This window comes from Dromiciops gliroides, chromosome 1, assembly GCF_019393635.1.
Source record: "Dromiciops gliroides isolate mDroGli1 chromosome 1, mDroGli1.pri, whole genome shotgun sequence".
Taxonomy (NCBI): domain Eukaryota; kingdom Metazoa; phylum Chordata; class Mammalia; order Microbiotheria; family Microbiotheriidae; genus Dromiciops; species Dromiciops gliroides.
Window position 1 is genome coordinate 197393932 of NC_057861.1, and position 23582 is coordinate 197417513.

Here is a 23582-nt window from a genome sequence, read left to right on the forward strand (position 1 = left end):
AAGTAGATGTTTAATAAGTGCTTATTGATGGATTGACACCATGATGACTCTACTTAGTTAAATCATCTCCTTACTTAAATAATGTTAACATGTACATGTCCCATAAAGGTTTGCAAAATGCTTTTATATACATTGTTTCTTTTGATCTTCATAACAACCATGTGAAATCAATATTACAAGTATTATTATTTCTATTTCAACAAGCCAGAAATCTTAGGCTTAAATGGTTAAGTGACTTGTCAGTGTTCACACTTCTAGTAAGTCAGACTCTGGATTTGAACTCAGGTCTCTCTTGATTTTTTCATCCTTGCTAGGCCTTCTTTGCTAGCCTACCTCGTTACCTTAATCTATAGAATAATTATATCTTATATTTGTAATGCATTCAAAAATTTATTGTGTAATTTTATCATAAAGATTGTTCCCATTCCCCATCTGTCTCTTCTCTCTTAATAATGTAGCTGACATAATGCTCTAAAGTTTACATGCATTATCTCATTTAAGTATTAGAAATCTTTGAGGTAGGCAGTGTAAATATTATATCTATTTTATACATGAGGATTTTGAGGCACATAAAAAGGTTGAATAACTTGCCCAAAGTTACAGGACTAGTAAATATTATTTGTTGTTGTTTGTCAGTTGTTTTCAGTCCTGTCCAACTCTTTATGACCCCATTTGGGCTTTTCTTGGTAAAGATACTGGAGTGGTTTGCCATTTCCTTCTCCAGCTCATTTTACAGATGAGCAAACTGAGGCAAACAGGGTTAAGTGACTTGCCCAGGGTCACACAGCTAGTAAGTGTTTCAGGCTAAATTTGAACTCAGATCTCCTGACTCCAGGCCCAGCACTCTATCTACTGCACCACGTAGCTTCCCCTATTAAATGGTATAGCTGGATTTCAAAACAAAGTCCTCTGACTACAAGTCCAGTGTCTATCTTTTTTCCCTATCTCTCCTTTTTTGTCTTCCTTCCTCCCAGCTTTTCTGCCCATCTTTTTTTTTTTTTTCTTCTCATCATTATTATGACTGGTAACCTAGGTTTTTCTCACATAGGCAATTTTCCTTATTGCCCTAACACTTGTTTAGACTTTGATACATTTTTTTTTTAGTGAGGCAATTGGGGTTAAGTGACTTGCCCAGGGTCACACAGCTAGTAAGTGTTAAGTGTCTGAGGCCGGATTTGAACTCAGGTACTCCTGACTCCAGGGCCGGTGCTCTATCCACTGCGCCACTTAGCTGCCCCTGATACATTTTTAATGATGATTATTGCATGTGATCTCTGTGAATAACAATGTATTTTGTTTAAGGAAAACAAATATTCGAATGGACATTTATTTGATTTTGTTTGCATGAGTGTGCTTTTTTTTTTCCCCAAAGAAGTGGGATAATACTTTTGAATTAGGGGAAATTAGAGGGCTATCTATTGAATATGAAGCATACTTATTTACATTTGAAACTTAGTTTACATTAGTTTTCATATGTTTTTCCTATTTCAGGTGCTTATTGCCCTCCTCTGTATGGTTCACTTAGAACATGCCTGAACATAATCACACTGGGAACATCTTTTGCCTTTGGAGAAGGAAAATATCACTTGAAAAAAAAGAGATAAAACAATTGCTCTTCAAGACTGCATGATCCAAAGCACAACTCTACCTGCCACTGTTGGACAAAAGCTTGCCCTTTTCCCCTTCACAGCTAATGGTGCAGAAGTACAGATGGATCGCAACAGAGAGGCAGAGATGGAATTGAGAAGAGCCTCCAGTCCCAGCAAGGCAAATAAGAACAATGAAGTGGATGGGGACAGGTCCCTGTGCCACAGCTGTTGCATCTGTGGCAAAAGCTTTCCATTTCAGAGCTCCCTTTCACAACACATGAGAAAGCACACTGGGGAGAAGCCATACAAATGTCCTTACTGTGACCACAGAGCTTCCCAAAAAGGCAACTTGAAGATTCACATTCGGAGCCATCGTACAGGGACTCTAAGTCAAGGACATGAATCTGAGATGGGAGAGGCACAGCTTGGAGAGATGGGAGTATCTGAAGGCCTTGATGGATGTACTAGTCCCACCAAGAGCACCTCAGCCTGCAACAAGATACTGAATGGGGCTACCCAGATGGAAAATAGCAAAATCTTGCTGAGGAGCAGCAAGAAAGACACGGGGGCTGATGCCCCTGCTGCTGAAGAGGACAAAGCCTCTACGTTCCACTGCACCTTCTGCAAAAGCAAGTTTGAGAGGAAGAAAGACCTTGAACAGCACATCCACCAGATCCACAAGCCATACAAATGTAGGCTGTGCAACTATATGACCTTGAGAGAGGAGACTCTACTGAACCATATTGAAAAGGACCATATCACAGCTCAGATTCCAAATGGTGAGGCCTATGTGGAGAATAGCAAGAATGAGCTCAGCCCTGGGGAATTTCCTTGTGAAGTTTGTGGTCAGGCATTTAGTCAAACCTGGTTCCTTAAAGCTCACATGAAGAAGCACAGGGGCTCATTTGACCATGGATGCCACATTTGTGGCAGGAGATTTAAAGAGCCTTGGTTTCTCAAAAATCACATGAAATCTCATGGCCCCAAAACTGGGAACAAAAACAAACCAAAAAGTGATTTGGATCCCATAGCTACTATCAATAATGTGATTCAGGAAGAAACTATTGTGACTGGCTTGTCCCTTTATGAAGTTTGCATCAAGTGTGGGAACTTGTTTACAAACCTAGAGAGTTTAAAGGTCCACAATGCCGTGCACCGCAAGGTGGAAGGGAGCCGGACCCAAGACAAAACCCAAGGGTTAGTGCCTGGAAGCCTAGACCCATGTGAAACACAGCAGTTTTTCTTACAGTGCCTGAATTTGAGACCATCTGGAGGGGGAGATAAAGTTACAAGTGGGCAGTCTGGAAAAAGAGTCGCAGAACTGGATCCTGTCAACAGTTACCAGGCTTGGCAGTTGGCAACCAAAGGAAAAGTAGCTGAACCCTCAGAATACTTGAAGTATGGAGGGTGGGATGAAACCTTGGCAGATGCAGATGTCACCTATGACAAGGACAAGAGGGAGTACATCCTTGTGAGCCAGGAGAAGCGCAAGCGGGAGCAAGATTCCCAGACTTCTGGCCATTCTAAGAGGAAGACTTTTTCAGGAGGGCGCTCAGATAAGACTGGAGGTGTACACTTAGGCGACAACTGCTTTGTAGTTCAGGGTGATACGGATTATAGACCATCTTCTCGTCAGAGCCGCCGGACAACCCAGAATAATAATAAGTCAACTGAATGCTTTGAATGTGGGAAGATTTTCCGCACATACCACCAAATGGTGCTCCATTCCAGGGTACATCGGAAAGATCGCCGGACCTGCAGTGAGAGCGGGGCCACAGCACAGAGAGAACGATATGGCTCTACCAGTGAAGGGGACTCGGGTTCTACCAGCCAGCCCAGCAGTCCTGGGTCTGCCTCAGCTCCTGAGGATTCATTGACCTCTGGGATGGGAGAGGAGGGTGCAGATGACAGCTTTGAGGAGGGAGCCCCAGAATCATTACCAGGTAAGGCCCCATCTTTCTTTAATTTTCGGTTAACTCTGCTTACTAGATGCATGCCCTCACAACTGTATTTTGTTCTTGTTGCACATTTCTCTGTTCCTTTTGATTAATTAGCTCTTGCATTTTTGCATAAATTACCCTTAGTGACACTTTTCTGCTAGTGTTTTCTCCTGGGCAACTCTAACTCTTAAGCTCAGGAAGCAGCTTTTTTCACACTTGAAAGATTCATTTCTTTCTTCTTGATATTCTACCCCTCCTCACTACTTCTCTTCCCCAACCCCTCAACACATAATCACTATCTCCCTCTATCCTTTCAAACTTATACAGATGCATTAAATAAAAACTCTAAACTCTTATGCAGCTATAATTAATCTCCTTGGATTAAACTAGTCCTCTGGGTCCAATGCTTGTTAACTGGAACAGATTACTTTCCAAGTAGTAGCTAAATATTTAAAGAAGCATTGTAAACTTCTTTGGTTTAATTTGTCTGCTTTCTTCTCCATCATTTTCCAATTTTATTTAATTATTCTGGAAAAGGGGAAAGTAGCATTTTAGTCATTGAACTGGACTTACCTGCTTTGTCAGCTGAACGGTGTTCTCAACCAACAAAACAAGTAATGAATTTTGCCATTTGTAAAATCTGAAAATACAACAATTATATTCTGAAGTGTATTCATATGACCATGAATATTACATATATGTTATTAATTCTATGTGGAAGTAATGTTTGCATTAGCTATTTGTACAAAGAATAATTTTTGAAAGAACAAGATTTTGTATTATTCATATACCTTTATTCTCAAGGCATATTCTGTAACTAAGGAGCTATAGAAATTATTTGGGAACACTATACCAATTATAGGTACCTATATTCTTTATCAGTAAAGAACAAGAAATAGTAGTGTCTCACAAATTAAAAAAAAGTAGTAATGGCATTTTCTATTTGTATAGTACTTTATAGTTTACAAATTGCATTCACATACATAAGCTGATTTGATACTCAAAAGTATTAAGCTAGGTGGGGCCAAGATTATGATTATGATCCCAATTTTAAAGGTAGGAAAACTGAGGTAAGGCAATCTGTGTGCATATATAGTCACATACATATACATACATACATATGTATGCACATGTAAAATCAGGTGCAACATCGTGATAATCTTATACATATTCTATGTGTATATAATATCTGATAATATCTGATATATAGTCTATTTTCTGTGTCTATTTCTTACTCATGAATTCTGTGCAAAGCAGACTAAGCGTAATGCCTTTTGACATTACGATGTTCATTCAAGGAGGTAAATCATGGCTTCTCACCCAGTTAATTGGCACTTTGAAGCTTGACCTGTTTAATCAAGGAGCTGTCAGCTGCCACTGTGTTCCCCTTCCCATGATTTTTGTTCAGCTTCCACCTGCATCCCATAGTTACTGACTCCTTAAACATTTTTAAAAAACAAATTTTTTATTTTTAAAATGACCTTTTTTCCCTAATTTTCAATGAAAATACCTTTCCCACTACTCTCTCTTCTCCTCTCACCCCACCAGCCAATTTCATTTTAAGACTATCTTAAGCAGACGAGGGATGCTTTGAAAAAGGTTATGACACCTTTCATGCCTTCCAGAATATTGACCTATCCTGCAGAAGGTTGTTATTTCGGGAACATTAAATGACACCCTGTGTCCTTTAAAGAGTTAACATACCACACCTGAATGAACACTTAATCCCTAGACAATATTTTGAGCAGCCTGATTCATGACAGACTGGGTATAATTTCTTAGTATTAAAAGAACTGGTTTGTCTCTTCTATTTGGTTCTTCATCATTACCAGCTATAAATTGTTTGAGAAAAAATGCAAAACTTGGTGCTTTAGGTGGAACAGCAGTTTTACTCATCATGATTATAACAGGCATGACCAATACCCTTAAGGAGGAACACCAGGAAACGTGGTTTCTGGAGGTACAGTGGCAGTACCTCATTCATGCTTTGAAACTGGAGAAAGCAGCAGATTAAGCCAAGCTGAATACATAGGAGGATCTTGGAAAACAAAAGGAGTTGTGTTGATTGGCATGGCTATCTTAAAATTCCACAACTTCCCTATTCAAGGACTGGAATAATTAATGGGAAGAACATAGTTTGCAAGGAATTCTTGCACAGGGCTTAAACTGTCAAATTAGAAATTACTTGTCAGCCCTGGGGATCCTAAATCAAGAAAGCTTGAAGAAGAGAGGTCATTGTAGTCATTGTGGAAATGATCCTGGTCGTGAGTGATCTTGTCTATCTTTAGGTTAAAATCCCAAGGTCCTACTTTAGGGCTACAAATTAGTTGTTGTCGTATCAGTTGAAGTGTACAGGACTTTTTGAGGAAGGAGAAAAATACAAAAGGAAATGAAGCGCAACATTGTGAGAAAACCAGGGTGGTGAAATGTAGCAAATGATCTGGGTCTTGTTAAATACATTAAAATGATTGGGGTCTCTTTTCTGAATTGAGTTCCCATGAAGACAGATTTCCCAGGTGCTTCATTGGGAATTTGGCATGCCTAAGACTATTGAATTATTATTATTATTATTATTAGTGTCAATAAAATGATAAGCTAAAATTTGTATAGTGCTTTAAGGTTTCTAAAGTGTTTTGCATATGTGATCTCATTTGATGAGGTCTGTGTTCATTGGAGTTGTCTAGTACAACAAAGAAGTGCACTCTAGTACCCTTGAATTTTTGTTTTGGCCCAGTGAGAAACTGATTCTGAACTTTGAATGTTTTTTAGGAGTTTTCATTTTTCTCCAAAAACTATAGACTTTCTTGGATTTCTTCCAATAAAGCTGAACCTAATTTTTCAGAGCAGGATTGGATAAAAATGTCAGGCTAATGCTAATCTCTTTTAGCATTGTTTTGTTTTTCATTTTGAGTGTTCAGTTTATCATTTGAGAAAAATGATTATTTGGCTTATTTTATACCATTAAAAAAAGTCAGAGACTTAGTATTAATCTGCCCAGTAGAATTTTAAATACCAGAAATTAGAAAAAGCAAATAGTTTTCACTGTATTTGGGGATTTTTATTGTTAGTGTTAGTGTTTTCTCACATAAGGGTGTTGGTTAGGGTTATTATTTGCCATATGAAGAAGTTACACATTTTAGTGTAAGGCTAAGGCCTTGACAAGGTAGAACAGGTAGCTTACACATTTACTGTAAACTACAGAAGTAAGAGGAAATAGAATATTGTGGATTAGACTATATGTAACTCATGAAATAAACTGATTGTGCTATTAACAAAACTGAGAAGCATTATTGCCTGCTAAAGTTGCCATTTCCTATTTAAAGGGTTGGCTATTTTTGCTTATAAATTGACACTTTTTTTGGGTGGGGGGAACCAGAACTAGACTTAGGACTCTCAACTAGAGCATTGGAAGAGTATCAAATCACAGATTCATAAAGCCGATTTGAAGTAAAGAGTACTTAATTTACTGATTTAACTACTATGAAAAGAGTCAGAGGTCATGTGATTTGGACAAGTCCTTAGAAGAAACTAGTTTGTAGATGAAGCTCCCAATATTTCTAGGTTTGTTTTTCAAACCCTCTTTGTGTCTTTCTTTCCTTCAAAGAACATGTGCTGACTTCCAGGAATGCTCCTAACATCACTTAACACTTTAAACATTAAAATTATCTTTTGTTAATCCTCACATCATTCTTCTCATGAGAGGAATGCCTGATGAGAGTTTTTCTTTTCTTTTCTTTTTTTGGGGGGGCTGGGCAATGAGGGTTAAGTGACTTGCCCAAGGTCACACAGCTAGTAAGTGTCAAGTGTCTGAGGCTGAATTTGAACTCAGGTCCTCCCAACTCCAGGGCCACCTAGCTGCCCAATGAGAGCTTTTCTTGCTAGAGAAATGCAAGCTGACAAACATTTATTGAACACACATAAAGTAATGGAATCCTGAAGAATCACTCTTAAAAAGTTATAGCAGTAATCTTGAGGAAATTATTATTCACTTCTTGTGACAACTGCCCAGAGAGCCATGGTTGTGTTAAAATTTTATCTTCTATCTTTGGATGTTTCTTTGACTTTTAGGTACTAAATTATTTATTTTCTCTTGCATAAAGCTATAGCTTGCAATACCTTAGATTAACTGAAAAAAATGATATATTTGTTATAGACACATGATTCTGCAAATCACCACTAGGTACTTCAGAAAGTTTAAAAAACTAGAATGCATAATTTTTGTTTTCTCAAACCCTGGTGACGAGCATAGAGAACAACACAAGGAAAAGCTCAAAAATACTACCTCAAGGCCATCCTCTGCGAGTTTCCCTATGCCATGTTCCTAAACCCCTCTACACCATTCCTTGTTCTGTTCTCATTTGTGTCTGGGGAAGAGGTAGCCCTTCTTTTTGGCAAGGCCATCCCTCCTTTGGATGTCCTTGAGCCCGTCTCCTCCTTGAGCCTGGAAGCTTCCCTTCTTTGATCATTTCATTCCTGCATCTTCAATCTCTCTCTCTCTCTCTCTGTATTTACTGAGTTCTTCCCAGCCACCTACAAATATACCTAGGTCCTTAAAAACAAGCAAACAAAAAACAACCCAAACCTCAAATCTTATACTTTCCTAACATTTGCTCAAACTTTCTTCCTTTCATAAATTCCAAGAAAAAGTAATCTGCACTCATTTCCTTAATTTCCTTAATGTCATCTAAATTTTTAACTCTTTGGAGTCTAGCTTCTCACCCTACCACTTGATTACAACTGCTCTCTAAACTGTCTTTTTTAAAAAAATTATTTTTAATTTATGGAATAAAACAAGAATTTCCATAACGTAGTGTAATAACAAGGATGATTGCACATGAAATTGCAAATTCATTATGTACAGCTTTCTATGCTTTTAAAATATATAATAAAGGTATCATGTAAATTTCTTTTTTTCTTTTTTTCCCTTCCCTCTCCTGACCTCACTCCCTGACCCCTGCTCTAGATATGGTACCATTAGACAAATAAGTATATATGTAAATGTATTCTATACATATATTTCTCAGTTCTTTCACTAACTTTTTTTTTTTTTTTTGCGGGGCAATGAGGGTTAAGTGATTTGCCCAGGGTCACACAGCTAGTAAGTGTCAAGTGTCTGAGGCTGGATTTGAGCTCAGGTCCTCCTGAATCCAGGGCCAGCACTCTATCCACTGAGCCACCTAGCTGACCCCTCTTTCACTAACTTTTATAAAGGTTGATTCCAACATACCTAATTTTTATTAGTAATTAGTTAAATTCCTTAAAATGGAATTATTGCAAGCCATTTCTTGTTAAGATACTTGTTTCTATGACATCTGATCGATGCTATTTTTTTTTAAACAAATGTCTTCTATCTTTAGGAGACTTAAGGAGAATAATTTTAAGGAGAATGAAACCTCACATATCACCCTATTTTTCATTTGGAGGAATCATAGTATGACCCAATGTTGATATGTATAGCAAAAATGACTTAGAAATTAGAAGCAGCAGTGGTGAACTTAGGGAAGATATATATTTTTTAAAAAGAGAAACTGGTTATTTGCTGAAATTCTTCTCCATGTTCTTACTTTTACTCCATTAGTTGCTCAAAGCAGTTTCATATTCCAAATTAATTTAATGCTTATCTTTTGAATATAAACCTGGCTTAGTTTTGAGAGTATCATTTGTGTTGTAGTGTACATAAATTGTACTAATCTCTTATCTAGTTCCCAGGATACGTTAATGTTCTGCAAAGTAACTCTATTAAGGAAAGAGCCTTAGTTCTCGATCCAATGTTGATTGGGGGCTATGCCTATTTACCATTTATACTTGAACTCTCCTAGATGAGGAACTTAGGTGTTTTCCTTTTACATATTCCTTAGAGTTTACTTCACTTTAGAGAAGAGGTAGCCATGCCTAAGTATCTTCTCCCCATTGTGCTGTTAGGCATGTCTTTTAATGACACCAGGCACCTGCACAGAGGAAGCTTAGAGACTTGGGACTTGGGCTTTAATGTTATTAGAATCTTAGACACTGGGTGGATTGCTATTTATTAAACATGTTCAGATATTGGATTGTAAGAATCTTTTATTCTCGTTAAATTACTTCACCAGTGACTCCACAGAAGAGGCTAGAGAAATAATACTATAAAGGGAAATGTTGTGAACACTGAAGAGGAGAGGAAAAAAAAAACTAATTAAGTGAGACAGAAAAGTTTATAGTAGAGGCAAGAAATAATCAAATGGTGATTTAACAGAGGGAAGAAAAACAACCCCATCTCAGAAAAATTTAGTCCTAAACATTGATACTTTATGGGCTAGAGCTACCAAAAGTAGTAACATTAAAAAGAGTATGCATGAGAGTGTATTGGTATATAAATTATTACATTTCTAAAGGATTGAGGGAAAAATGAAAATGGCATTTCAATTCAATGCAACAAACATTTATTAAGTTTCTGTTATATGCTAGGCATTCTGGTAGGCATGGGATCTGCAGAGAGACAAAAATAAAAGTTGGTACCTTCATGGTACTCATAGTCTACTAAAGCTACCCTCTTGCCCTTTAAGGTTAGCCATGTCTCATTGGATGCCCATAGTAGCCCTGTGAGATAGGCAAGATAGGTGTTATTGACCCTATTTTTAAAGGTGAGGAAACAGACACAGGTTGAAATATTTAATTAAAAAATTTTGGTATGATAGGGTGATTTGCCATATGACTTTGGGCAAATTAATGGCATAATTTTTTTGTTCCTTAGTCTTTTCGTGAGGAAATGAGTTAAACACACTATGTGAAGACCCTGCTAGTAGAGGGGTTGCAGTTGGAATGTAAAAAAATCTTTGAATGTCAGGTTGAAGAACTTGGACTGTATTTGGCAGGCAGTATGGACAGTTTGGGGTAGGGGAGTGATATTAATTGCATTATGAAGATGAGATTATTAGGCTAGAGAATCTGGGGAGTATCTTAAAGCTTATCTAATTCATCATTTCATTTTACAGATTTTGAAATTGAGGCTATATGCTGATAGCAGTGTGTATGACGAATTGATTGAAAAGGAATGGGATTAGAGGTAGGGAGACCAGACCGTTTCACTCTATATGCCATAATAATAATAATAAATAATATAATATATTATAATAAATAATATTATATAATACATATAATAAATGATATAATAATAAGAAATGCCTTTAATAATAATTAACAAAATAATAGTAGCTAACATTTATATAGAACATACTATGTGCTAGGAACTGTGCTAAGCACTTTATAAATATTAGCTCTTTTGATCCTGAGAGATAGGGGCTATTATTACCCCCATTTTACAGATGAGGCAACTGAGAGAAACAGAAGTTAAATGACATGCAGGGTCACACGGGTTGTATCTGAGGCAGGCATTTGAACTCAGATCTTCCTGACTAAAATCCCAACACTTTATCGATTTTGCCACCTTGCTGCCTATACTCTGTGTTTACCTATCTACTGTTGAGAAAACATGAATAAACATTAAATAGTTATTTGAGAAATTCTAGCAAAATCTTGATTTACCAAAGCAAAATAAATAATTTATATGGTCCTATTTTTTCTGATTTCATACTTTCTTTGAGATTTACTTATGCAAGGGGTCCAAACAAATAAAATTCAAATAACAGTCTAGCCAGAACTGGATATCTGGTCTCTTGACAGCCAGGTTCATGTTCTTACATCCTGCTGTCTCTCTTCTTATAGAAGTCAGGAAGATCACAGCTATTGCAGAGTAGAAGTAACATGAGGTAAGGTTAAAGGTGCCAAATTGATGTTGGATTCTTCAGATTATTTTCTGATCAGATAATCTTCTCCTTGTTTCTTTGACTCATTGCTCCCTGCTCTAGTCTATTGATGCTGGTAGTTAATTTTTTTATCTTCCTTTTTAAGTGGACACTTTATCTCCCTTTTCACCAAGAAAGGATGTAAGCTTGGAGCAAACTGGAATAATGGAAAGATCACTTGTCCTAGAGGTGAGAAAGGCAGTGCTCAAGTCCTGCATTCTAGCTCTTTAAGATGCTTAGCTACTCTGAGCTTCAGCTCTCTTTTGTAAAATGAGGCTACCAGAACATGCGGTATCTTTCTTGATAGCTTATGACGATCCAATAGGATAACAGGCATATGAGGGTGTTTTAAAAGTGTAAACTGTTATTATACTCAGTACTCTCAGGTTGTTTGTGATATACTAGCCAAGCTCACCTTTTTGAAAGTAGCATTTATTAATAGTGACTGAGAAGAACAAGTATAAGGTCTTGAGACACGTGGGGCTTTGCAAAGAGTGACGAGCTTGGTAAGGTGTAGAAAGAGCCTGTAGGGAGCATGATTCTGAATCCTATTCTAAAATCATCCATGCCTGATCAGCTGGAAGAAAGACAAAAAGCAGCTGGGAATAACCAGTGGTTTTGTTGAGTGCAGGTGTTGCTAAGGGACAGGGCTCTAAGTATTGAAGCTTGATGTCAGCTGGGAGTTGGCTGACAGTAGAGGGTGTGGTTAGAAAATGGCTCTGGAACAGCATAATTTAGGCTGCTGACGGAAATAGTTCATTCACAGGGTGGGAGATATGACCATTACATAGTTAACTGCCTTTCAGAGCTCACATAGAGGATATTTTTTGCGTCATTGCTTTGCTCAAGAAAATGGTCATCTGCTTTTTTTTTTTTTTAACATATTTCTTTAACATCTTGGGTGCCATGTAATCAGTTGTGTATGTGTGTGCATGCCCACACACATGTGTGCATGTGAGGGTAGAGATAGTAAATAACAATGCAAAATTGAATTACGGTTCCTATTATAATGAGTTACTATCATGAGAAATGATAGTAACCAGGAGACGAATTTTGTATAGTAGTGTCTGGAAAAAAAACAGCACCCAGTAGTCATATTATTCAGGTAGCTTAACATTTGAACGACCTAATGTTTAATATTTATTTATGTTCATAAGGTGTTTTTTTTTAAAGGATAGAAGTGTTGTAGCAATGCAAAGTGATACTGCAGCTGCCCTGCTGCCCTTTATATTCTGTTTAGATTTAATGTTTCAATGTATATTCATGATCTATCTCAGTGGCTCCCTTCTCCAGAGTTTCTTGGGCAGGTTTCAGCATTTAGAGATCTGATTCCCCAGAGGATGTGATTTTTCACCACTTGTGACTCTGCACATCTCTGTGTTATTGTCATTGTGACTCTTGGTAACATTCACTTGATCTCTGGGGTATTTTGTTTAGGACTAGTGTATGGGAAAGGGCAAAAATAATGTTAAATCTATTTCTACAGTTAGCTTGCACTTCTGATACCAAAGACAATTGGGACGTTACAAAATCCTATAGCCTAAGAAGGTCACTTATAGAAATATTTTCTTGTTTCTTCTGCATGCCAATGAATTCTCATAAATTCTGTGAGTTCTCATAATCTTTACTTCCTATAGAGGTAGGGGACCTTGGGAAATATTATAGGTTCTTATATTAGAGCATGGTGCAATAAATCAATCAATAAATATTTATTAAGTGCCTACTGTGTTTAGCCCTGGGATATAAAAAGAAGCATAAAACAATCTCTGCCCTTAAGGAGTTTATAATATAATGGAGGAGACAACATACAAACAAAACGTATACAAAGTAAACTATATACAGGACAAGTAGGAAATTATTAGCAGAAGGAAGGCACTAGCATTATGAGGGTAAAGGCTTCCTGTAAAAGGTGGAATTGTAGGTGGAACTTAAAGGAAGCCAGTGAAGTCGGTGGGTAGAATTGAAGGGAGAGCCTTCTAGGTATGGTACAGAAAACAGAGGAAATACAGCAATGGGTTTTAAGTGAGATCTTTGGTTTCTCTTCTTATATTGGGAGAGCACCTATAAATCTGAAAAAAAATGTTGAAAGTCACGAGGCAACAAAATATGAAATCATGGTGGGGTTGATAAACTCAGTATAACGAATGCTGGCATTGATTATAAGAATGGGTTGGAATGAGCAAAGTTCTGAATGCCTATAAAAAGTTGGATAATTGGGGGGTGGCTGGCGTTTGTATATTGTAGAACAGGCAACTTAAACACTTAGTCATCATGCTGTGCAGGGTAAGGCCCAGAATTTATAGGCCCAATAGACTTCTACAACTTTCATTATCCATAGTGTAACCTTTCTCAGCCAGATAGTAGCACTCTGTAATATCTGTCCAGTGAGGGTTCTCCAAAATATCCCCTTTATTTAAATACCAGAGCCAAGGCTCTTGATCTTTTGTTTTGTTTTGTTTTTTTGCAGGGCAATGAGGGTTAAGTTACTTGCCCAGGGTCACACAGCTAGTAAGTGTAAAGTGTCTGAGGCTGGATTTGAACTCAGATCCTCCAGTGCTTTATCCACTGTGCCACCTAGTTGCCCTTCTTAATCTTTTTTGTGTCCTGGATACCTTTTTGGTGAAACCTGTCAACCCCTTCTCAGAATAATGCTTTTATATACATAAAAGACGTGGGGTTACAAATATTGCATATATTGAATATGAAATTTTCAATATGTTCAGTTATCAAAATATTAAAAAAGTAAACAAATTCAGGGTCCCCAAACTAAGAACATCTGATCTAGAGTATGAAGGTGTTGAAAACCATTATGGTCCTAGCTCTGGTCACTGGTCTGCTTGGCCGAGTCCATTTGCTGTATGAAATTTATGATCATCAGTAGAATCCCAAGCATAATTAAAAACTTCTTGATTCCCTCTAATCTCATATTCCTCCATCCTATATAAGATTGACTTGGACAGTTGGGTAGATATTTTAAAGAAAGCTGGTGGATACTATTTGATTTGCATCATTCTGGGATGAGTTTTCATGTTGGGAGTAAGTTTGTTGTGGTGAATTATTTAATAGTCTTAAACTTCTGGCTTTCAAGCACTTAAATTTTATTCAGTGAGTGTGCCATTTTATTGTTCAGTCTTCCCTGGAATATGCTCTTAATTTTTCATTTGTTAATTTAAATATTTTCTATTTGGATGATTCCTAGATAATTTGTATTGGGATTAATCTAGGTTTGTAGATTTATGAGCACTTTCTATGCTTATGAGCTGATCCAATGCATCCATATTTGTTTGCATAAAGTATGGTTTATTATTCCCAGTTATTTCTTTAGATTTATCTATTACCATATTTAATGTTAGTAATCTTTATCCTGGATGAATGTCTACAAAGTAACAATTTTATTATTGAGACTTGGACTTTATTTTATACATACTCTCAATACCAATTCAAATTCAGGAAATATTTCTTAAGGCCTTCTGTGTTCAAGGCACCATTATCCATTTAGAAGATTTCCATTCTACTCTGCTACTCTGTTTGCAAAGAAAACCAGTGATTTGAAAGAGGTTTGTCCTAGATTAGGAAGACATTTGGGCTAACTGTTCTGTGCCAGATGCATTCCAGTAAAAACATGTGTGATCTGAATATTATTCTAGTTCTTTCTGCCAAATACAGAATAATTATTTGAGCACTGAAAATGCACTGATATCTTCCAAATGTTCTATGGTTACTGTTTCCTATTGAATATCCAAATTAGTTATTGAAGTATGTTTTAAATAATGATATCAGTGGCAATAGATAGAGATAATTGTATCCAATAACTTGGAGAATAACCAATTTAGTGTCCTTACAAAGTTTGCCTATTTGGGCCTCTTAATTTGCTGGTCTCTTCCTAGGATGGTAAGTATTTTGTGAATTAACTAAATTCTTACTGTGTTGAACATTGCATTAGAGTATAGTTGGGGGTGTAAGGAGTACAAAAGACATAACTCATTTGCCTGAGTACAAAATGATTTTGAATATAAAATGACTTTACTTTTCAAAGAGAAATAGCCCAGAATTTAAAAAAAATATATCTTATTGAACATCAGACATTATTCATTAATATTATTTATGTTACCAGTAAAAAAAAAAAAAGACCTGCCCCCAAATTTCTGTGGTACAGTTGTCTGCAGAACTGTGATTCAAGTTGTCACATTTCTTGAAATTCTGCCAATTGGTTGTATTCATTTGGATAGATAAGCACACTATTTCAAAATGCAAATGCCCCATGGAATAGAAATAGTCATTTGTACCTTAGCAGAAATTATTTTAATCAGATTGCTTTTCTCAACTCTTAGCTGTTATCAGTCTAATAAAGGAAAGATGGGAGATGATATAAAGGTAATTTTTATATCTTGGCATTTCTGGTGAGAACAGGTCTAAGGCACCAATATGAAAGGCCTAGGACAACTAGGGGACATCATGAAATGGCATTTCTCCCAGGGGAGAGGAGTAGAATGGATACTAAGCATGGAAAAGTAGGACGCTAAGGAGTTAGAAGGTGATTAAAGACATAATACCACTCTCTTCAGTTTAACCTAGCAAACATTTATTGAGGACCTATTCTAGGGAGAGCACAGTTACAGGTGCTTGGTGAGATGCAAAGATCATAGATAGATAAGATACACCACCAATTTTGTCTAGAAATGCCTCTACATAATATCCGACCAATTCTTTAAGAAATACCTTAAAAGAAAATTAGATTTGTGCATTCTTTCTCTGTCCTCTCTCCTATGTCCATTCACATAGAGTAGATTTTTAAAAAAAGACGAATTTACATTGATAACTGTTTTTTTGTCACCCACTTTCCTTAGTACCCCTCTTTCCCTTTTCTTCCTAGAGAACCAACCCTTATATAAAAGAAGAAAAAAAAAGAAAAAAATTCAGCAAAGCATAATACATCAAGAAAAGTCTGATATTGTTTGTAGTGTTCCATATGCATAGCCCCCCACCTCTTTGAAGAAGACAATCTTCTAATGTCTCTTTCACTCACACACACACACACACACACACACATATACACACACATTTTTCCTGGTTCTGCTTGTTCATTTTGCACCAATTAGTCTTCCCATACTTTTTTGTATTTGCCATAATCACTATTTCTTTCTTTCTTTCTTTTTCTTTTTCTTTTTTTTCCCCAGGGCAATGAGGGTTAAGTGACTTGCCCAGGGTCACACAGCTAGTTAAGTGTCAAGTGCCTGAGTCTGGATTTGAACTCAGGTCCTCCTGAATCCAAGGCCAGTGCTTTATCCACTGCGCCACTTAGCTGCCCCTGTAGTCACTATTTCTTAAAGTACAATAATCTTCCATTTCATACTATGACTTGTTTAGCTATTGCCTCATTATTGGGCATATATTTTGTTCAAAACTCTTTGCTACTACAGGAAGTGCTGCTTATAGCACTTATTATTATTATATTTTGCTGTCTATATGGGACTTTTCTTTTTTATAATTTACTTCCTTGGGGTATATACCTAGTGGTGGAATCTCTGAGTCCAAGGATAGGGACATTTTAGTAACTTCCCTCAAATAATTCCAAAATGTTTTCTAGAATGGTTAGACCAATTCATAAATCCTCGAACAGTGCATTAATGGAGCCAACTTTCCACAACTCCTTCAATATTGACTCTTTTATCATCTTTATCATTTTGCTAGGTGTGAAGTAAAAGCCCAGAGTTGTTTGGATTTGTAAAGCATAATAAAAATGATATTAATAGTAATCCTAGCAAGAATTTACATAGCACTTCAAAGTTTGCAAAAACTTTCACATGTTATCTTATTTGATCCTGAAAACAACTCTGTGAGGTAGGTGCTAGAATATTATTCCCATTTTACAGATGAGGAAACTGAGGCTAGGAGGAATTAAGTGACTTGCTCAGGGTAATGCATCTATTAAGTGTCTGAGACAGGATTTGAGCTCAGGTCTTCCTGGCTCCAAGTTCTGGGCTCTATCTGCTGTGCTACCCTGCTGCCTTTATTTGTCTTATTACTGACTTGAAGCATTGTTTTCAGGTCGTTAAATATTTTGCAATTTTAACTGTTAATTAATATAATTTGAAGCCTTATGAGGGACTTTATTTTAAAAGCAATTTTTTCTTTTACCAAAAGAATGCTTGCCTTGCATTGGGACAAATGGGAAGGAAACACAGTTCCTGTTCCCATGCCTTTATAATGCAATTAAGGGAAAGACCAACTTTTAAATGTTAAAAAAACCAATGTTGATAAAAGTGCATAAGTGAATTAAAATTAATAAAAATAAAATATTATCAGGTAAGATAACTTATAATGTCTATATGTGACAGACTTTAGACTGCTTCTAAATCAATATGATGATGATAACTGAAATTTAAACAGTACTTTAAGGCCTTCTAAAGGCTTTATAGTTATCATTGTATTTGACTATCACACTCAAAGCAACTCAGTTACTTGGCTGTTGCTGTTATTATCCTCATTTTGTAGATGAAGAAGCCTTTTTTGATCCTCTTTAATGCCAGTGCCTTCCCTCTGAGATTGTCTCCTAGTTATTCTGTATGGATCTTGTTTTTTCTTTGCATCCATTAGATTGTGAGCTCCTTGGGAGAAGAGACTGTTTTCAGTAATACCTAACACAATGCCTAGCACACATCAAATACTTAATACATGCTTGTTGACTTGACTTAGGATGGGGCTGCTGTGGCTCAGGGATGGTAGCTGAGTTGGCCATAGTGACATAGCTAGTAAAGATTAAATGAGTAGAAGGTAATATACTAAATCATAATTTTTTCCTTGTTCATATCATAAATTTATAGAATTCTGCCTTAATATAGCAAATCAGCAAAGGTTTAAAATTTAAACTGGTTTGATTGTAGGTTAAGTAATTGGATTGATCAGCTAAAAAGACTTAGTTTGACACAGAAATTAGGGTCTTGTTTTATGTCTAAGTCTCAGTTATGTTTCATTTGCTTTGAAGCTGGCCTTTACTTTTAGTGCCTTTTACATGATTCCCAAATGATTGGTGTTAAGTGATTTGCAGTCAATATTTTGCTATTGGAATAGAAGTAGTGACTGGCTTTATAACTTTTCATTTTTTTAGGACATGTATTAGCCAGTGATAGAAATATATAAAAAGGAAGAATTATTATGGGGAAACTTATAATTGCCCTTTCAAAACTAAGAAATATAGTACTCTTGGAATATAAGGTTGTAAGCCACGTATAAAATGCTAAAGACCATTTTCTATTCTAATAATTCATTGTGTATGCTTGGTCTGTAGTGAAATTTGGAAAAAAACAAAAACATTAAAGCAATTAAATACATTTTGTTAGAAATGCTTTAAAAAGATTCTGACCATCAAGCATAAAGATCATGCATTAAAAAAAAATTACATGGGACTTGAATGAACTATTCATGTCAAATATATATGACATGATTTTTGCTAGGTCCATTATGTGCTGAAAAAATATCTAAAATTTCAGTCACCAAGACAATTGGAGGCAGGAATTGGGGGGGGGGGAAGTATTGAAGAGCAGACCTTAAAAGCACTTATAAGTGAATTATAGAGACTGATTTAAAAGTCAGGGTAATAAAGAAGCATGACATTTACAAGTGTGCAGGCCTGCCTCCAACATTGTGTAGATATTAAGTTCCTTGGTATTTGAGGGATAAACACTATGCTTTACAGCCTTTATTCTCTATCCTGGGTCAGAATTTTTTAGTTTATGTTTATGAGTTAAAGCCCCATATTTATGGGTGATCATGAATGCTGATGAATGTAGTAAACATCTTTGGGGATGTTAAATCGAATCATTCTGAAGTATCCTAGAGATCTAACCTTAGCTGTCTTCTTCTCTTTATTTACTTATGTTTCTTTTTGGATGATTAGTTCAGTTGGCTAAATGAATTTCCCCCAAATTTCTTTGGTCCGAGACAGATTTTATAAGACCTATTGAGGGGTAAGAGGAGCAATTATGCTTTTCCACTATCCCCTGGGATCATCATCCAACCATCCACTTTCCTATATCAGTGTCCATATCTTTCACTCTTAATTACATTAGATGATACACAACGAATACACGTGTATATACAGATATGTCTACAAACGTCTAATAAGTCGATTTTCTAAGCAGATCACGTTTACAATTATACAACTCACTGAGAGAACCTATTGTGCATTTTTATTGAAAAAGGCATTTTATTGGGGAGAATGGTTGTTCTGTCGCTTTCAGTCATCTAAATCTTCATAACCCCATTTGGGGTTTTCTTGGTAAAAATACTGGAGTAGCTTGCCATTTCTTCTCCAGCTCATATTACAGATGAGGAAACTGAGGCAAAGAGCGTTAAGGGACTAGCCCAAACTCACACAGCTAGTGTCTGAGGGTCACATTTGAACTCAGGAAGATGAGGCTTCCTGACTCCAGGTTCAGCACTCTATCTACTACACCACTTAGCTACCTCTTAGAAGAATAGAATGGATTTTTTTGTGACTTCTTATGCAAAGGGTTTTCTATCTGTGTTAAAATATAAGATTCAGTCATGAATGGAGCCAGTATAATAGGGTGAGAAGAGTACTAGGCTGGAGTTAAGAAAGATGGGAGCGCATATCCTTCATCAGAAACTTAATAACTTTGTGACCCTGGACTTCAAACTTGTCTTCTTTGAAAATGTAGTTGTTATGGTGTTGTGTAATTTAAAATTCTAAATGTGGGTTCTAATCTGTACCCCCAGTTTTGGGGGGAAACTGGCTAAAATCACTGATAAATGAGTGTAAGTTTTTTAAGGGTTTATTAAAAGATATAAGACAGTAAAGAGAGAGAAAGATTGAGAACAGATTTCTTATAGCATGGAAATTCTAGTTTTCCTAATCCTCCCACTTGATGTCCTGCCACCAAGCTGATATCTCCAACCAAAAGAGGAAGCAGTCCTCGGCCAGCGTCAACTTCCTCCCTCATATTTTCCTCCCAGAAGTGGGAGGATTTCAAGCTGATTGGCTAGTGTCATTCAAATTCATTGGTTCACCGGACCGAAGGTGGTCTTGATGTAAAGTTCAAAGTTTTTAGCTTCTGAGAACAATACCCTCTTAAGGACCAGCCAGATGTGCTTACAATCTAGTTAACTGGAAGTAGGCTAATCAGAAGTCAGTCAGTCTCATTTAATTCATTCAGTTTAGATTAATCTCCAGGTGGGCCTTTGAGTATCTGCTAGATCCCCTTATCTACCATATTCCATTATCTTGACACAGTGTAAAATGTTCTCTTGGTTCTGTTCACTTCACTGCATCACTTCATACAAGTCTCCCCAGTTTTCTCTGAAAATGTTAATTTCTTTATTTCTTATAGCACAATAGTATTTTTTTTTTTTTGGTGGGGCAGTTGGGGTTAAGTGACTTGCCCAGGGTCATACACCTAGTAAGTGTCAAGTGTCTAGCACAATAGTATTCTATTACATTTATATAGCATACTTTGTTCAGCCATTCCTCAGTTGATGCGCACCCCCTTAATTTCCTTTTCTTTGGGGCTGCAAAAGCAGTTGATATAAATATTTTTTTTTGGCATATGAGCCCTTTTTTGTTTGCTTTTCTCTCTTTTGAATATCAGTTTCTTCATCTTTAGAATGGGGGTATAATAGCTGCCATCCACCTCACAGGGCTGTTGAGAGCAGCAGATAAGATCATGTATGTAAATTTCTTGGCAGACCATAAATTGATAAATGTGTCTTTTTAAGGTTTTCTAGGTGCTTTATATATCTTTTCTCATTTGTTACTAGTTTCTGTCCTCCTCTTCCTCTTCCCCTTTTGTCTCCTCTTTCAGTGATCCTCTGAGTATTAATTCACCCAACATGTGCTTACTCAAGGTGTTCACAACTGCCATGGTTTCCTGCAGAGTATAGAATGAAGGACTCTCTATTCATCTTTCTCCAAACTTTTCTATTAGCAAATGAGATTGTAATAATTGGATTAAACCCCAGAGTACGGCAGATTCCTAAGTGAAATCCATAATAATTAGAGATTTATTTACTATTATTCATACTGAAAAAAAAATGAAATTGATAAAAATGCTTATCCCTAGATTTTGATATGCCGTTGGACAGACAACTCATTGATTTTCATCCCTCAGTATATTTTTATATTGGTCACATCCTCCTGATGGGCAATGAAGTGGTCCTAGAGTTTAGGAGTAGAGTTCTATTTAACTAATTCAGGGTAGAGAAATGAGACATGATTATTAGGTGGCATATTTGCCCAACATTTCCCCTAGTTTTGAACTGATTTTAGTGTGTGGACTTTCCCTGTGATTCTCAATGAAAATGAAATATACTAAACAAGTACATCTGAAAATGAAAATCTGTTGCAAATCACTATTCTGGGAATTCTTTATTGTGTTTTCAAACTATGGAAGAATTACTGACATGTACTCCATTAGCTAGCTGTAGCTGCTACAGAGCAGTTCTAAAATCCCTTCCAAGCTGAAGTCCCTCCTATTCTCCCTTCGACCCCCAGCCCATGCCAACAGAATATGCAAACACAGATTTCAAATTTATTTTAAGAGATGGGTCTATAATTGAAATAGAAGACTTTCCTAAACCTGGTGTTACTTTGAGATAAGGCATTCATGAGTCAGCTGAAGGCTCCAACTCCACCCGACTGCATTTCAGAGGTGTGTGTTATCTCATAACAACATATGTCTTACCATGCGTTATTGCTTAAATGGCATTTGAGGCAAGGTGCTGTCAGTGAAAATTAAGTAAGTAGTAGTGAGAAGAATGCAAGAAAGTCTTTGTGCTGTTTTCCCATCCCCAGAGGGACTTCTTGAACTTAAAGTTTAAAAAAGTAACTTTCTCCTTCCTGGGTTATGAAAAAGCTTTGAATTTGCATTTAGAAAAAAAAAAAGACTCTGGGAGGAAAGCATATTTATTGTCATTTGAAACGACTGAATGTAGATTATGTCCTGGGACTCATGAGCTGAAGCATTTGAAAGGTTTTGCTAAATATGGGCATGGTACTCAGTGGTGAAATTGTACAGTCCCCCAAATAGTAAAGTACTCAGAAAAGGAAATGTTTTGGGGTACGCTTTTTTGTGTGTGGAGATAGTGCAAGCAAAAGTGTCTTCACAGAAACACTAGGTGGTAAGAAGATTAAATATTTAGAATTGTAGAACTGAATAGTACTTGGAGAGAACATTCTGTCTTGTTTTAGGCAAAATTAAACTTAGAGCCATGTACTTTTGTCCTTAAAGGCTCATCTCAGGCACCACCTCCTACTAAGGAGAAACTTTTCCTGATCCTTCTACTTAGTAGTGCTCTTTCCTTTCTCAGATCATATTTTGCTTTCTTGTATGTGTAAATGTTGTACCCTTCCCTGGGGGAATGGAAAGTCTACAGTGGGAGGAGAAACTATATTTCATTTTGCCCTTGTATCTGCATTGCTTGCAGATAGGCAGCATGGTATAATGGATTGAGAGAGGAAGGTGGGTGACTTATATGTGACTCTGGTCAAGTCACTTTAGCTCTAGGCAACTGTGAATATGAGCTGCAGAAAAGGTGCTGACCTTCATTGTTAGAGGGAGTTTCTGGTCTATTCTATTGTCTGGCTCCACTACCTACCATAGGCCCTCAATAAATGCTCCCTAAATCAAATTGAATCATTGTCAAAATGAATAAAAAAGGATATTGTTTTATGTAACTTTTATTGTTTGTGCATTCTAATATCCACTAGCTTATCTTCTGGAAGTTCTTTCTAATATCTAACCTCTGGCCTACTAACTATAATGCAAGTCTGGTTTTGCTTGTTGGTCTTTGAGAGAAATGGAAAACTTCTGCTCATCATTTTTCATATGTGTGTACATGAAGACTGTCATTAAGTCATCCTTGGTTACACCCAGCATTCTCTTCTCCTGGCTAAATAGACTCATTTTTTTTTTTTTTTGGTCTTCTTCCAAAGGGGCTGTTTTCTCAATCCTTAAGTTATTTGATTGTTCTCTTCTCAGCCATCTTGCTCAAATATTGGGTGATAGATAGATGTGGATACTCAAAAAATGTCTTATCCATGTAAAGCAGTCAGAATCATAATTTATAATCTAATTATTTTCACTATGATCCTGTTATTTTATTCAAAAACCAATGCTAACTTTCTGAAACCCATTTAGCTTATATAAGAGTCAGTTTTTCTTTGACTTGGGTGTTTTCTTTCTAATTTGAATTTTATTAATTTCAATCTAATTGATAACCATCCCTTATCCAAGTTGTTATGGTAGTTTTGAATT

General features: G+C 36.5%; 1 protein-coding gene across 4 annotated transcripts in view; it reads left to right on the top strand.

Annotated features, from left to right (window-relative positions):
• ZNF516 (zinc finger protein 516) overlaps positions 1–23582 on the top strand; it is a 150952-nt gene that overhangs the window by 58005 nt on the left and 69365 nt on the right. For all 4 annotated transcript variants that reach the window (XM_043976690.1, XM_043976694.1, XM_043976692.1 and 1 more), the window contains one exon: positions 1492–3532. In XM_043976690.1, coding sequence (XP_043832625.1) covers positions 1627–3532 — 1906 coding nt within the window. In that variant the 5' untranslated portion in view covers positions 1492–1626. The remainder of the gene's footprint in view (positions 1–1491; positions 3533–23582) is intronic.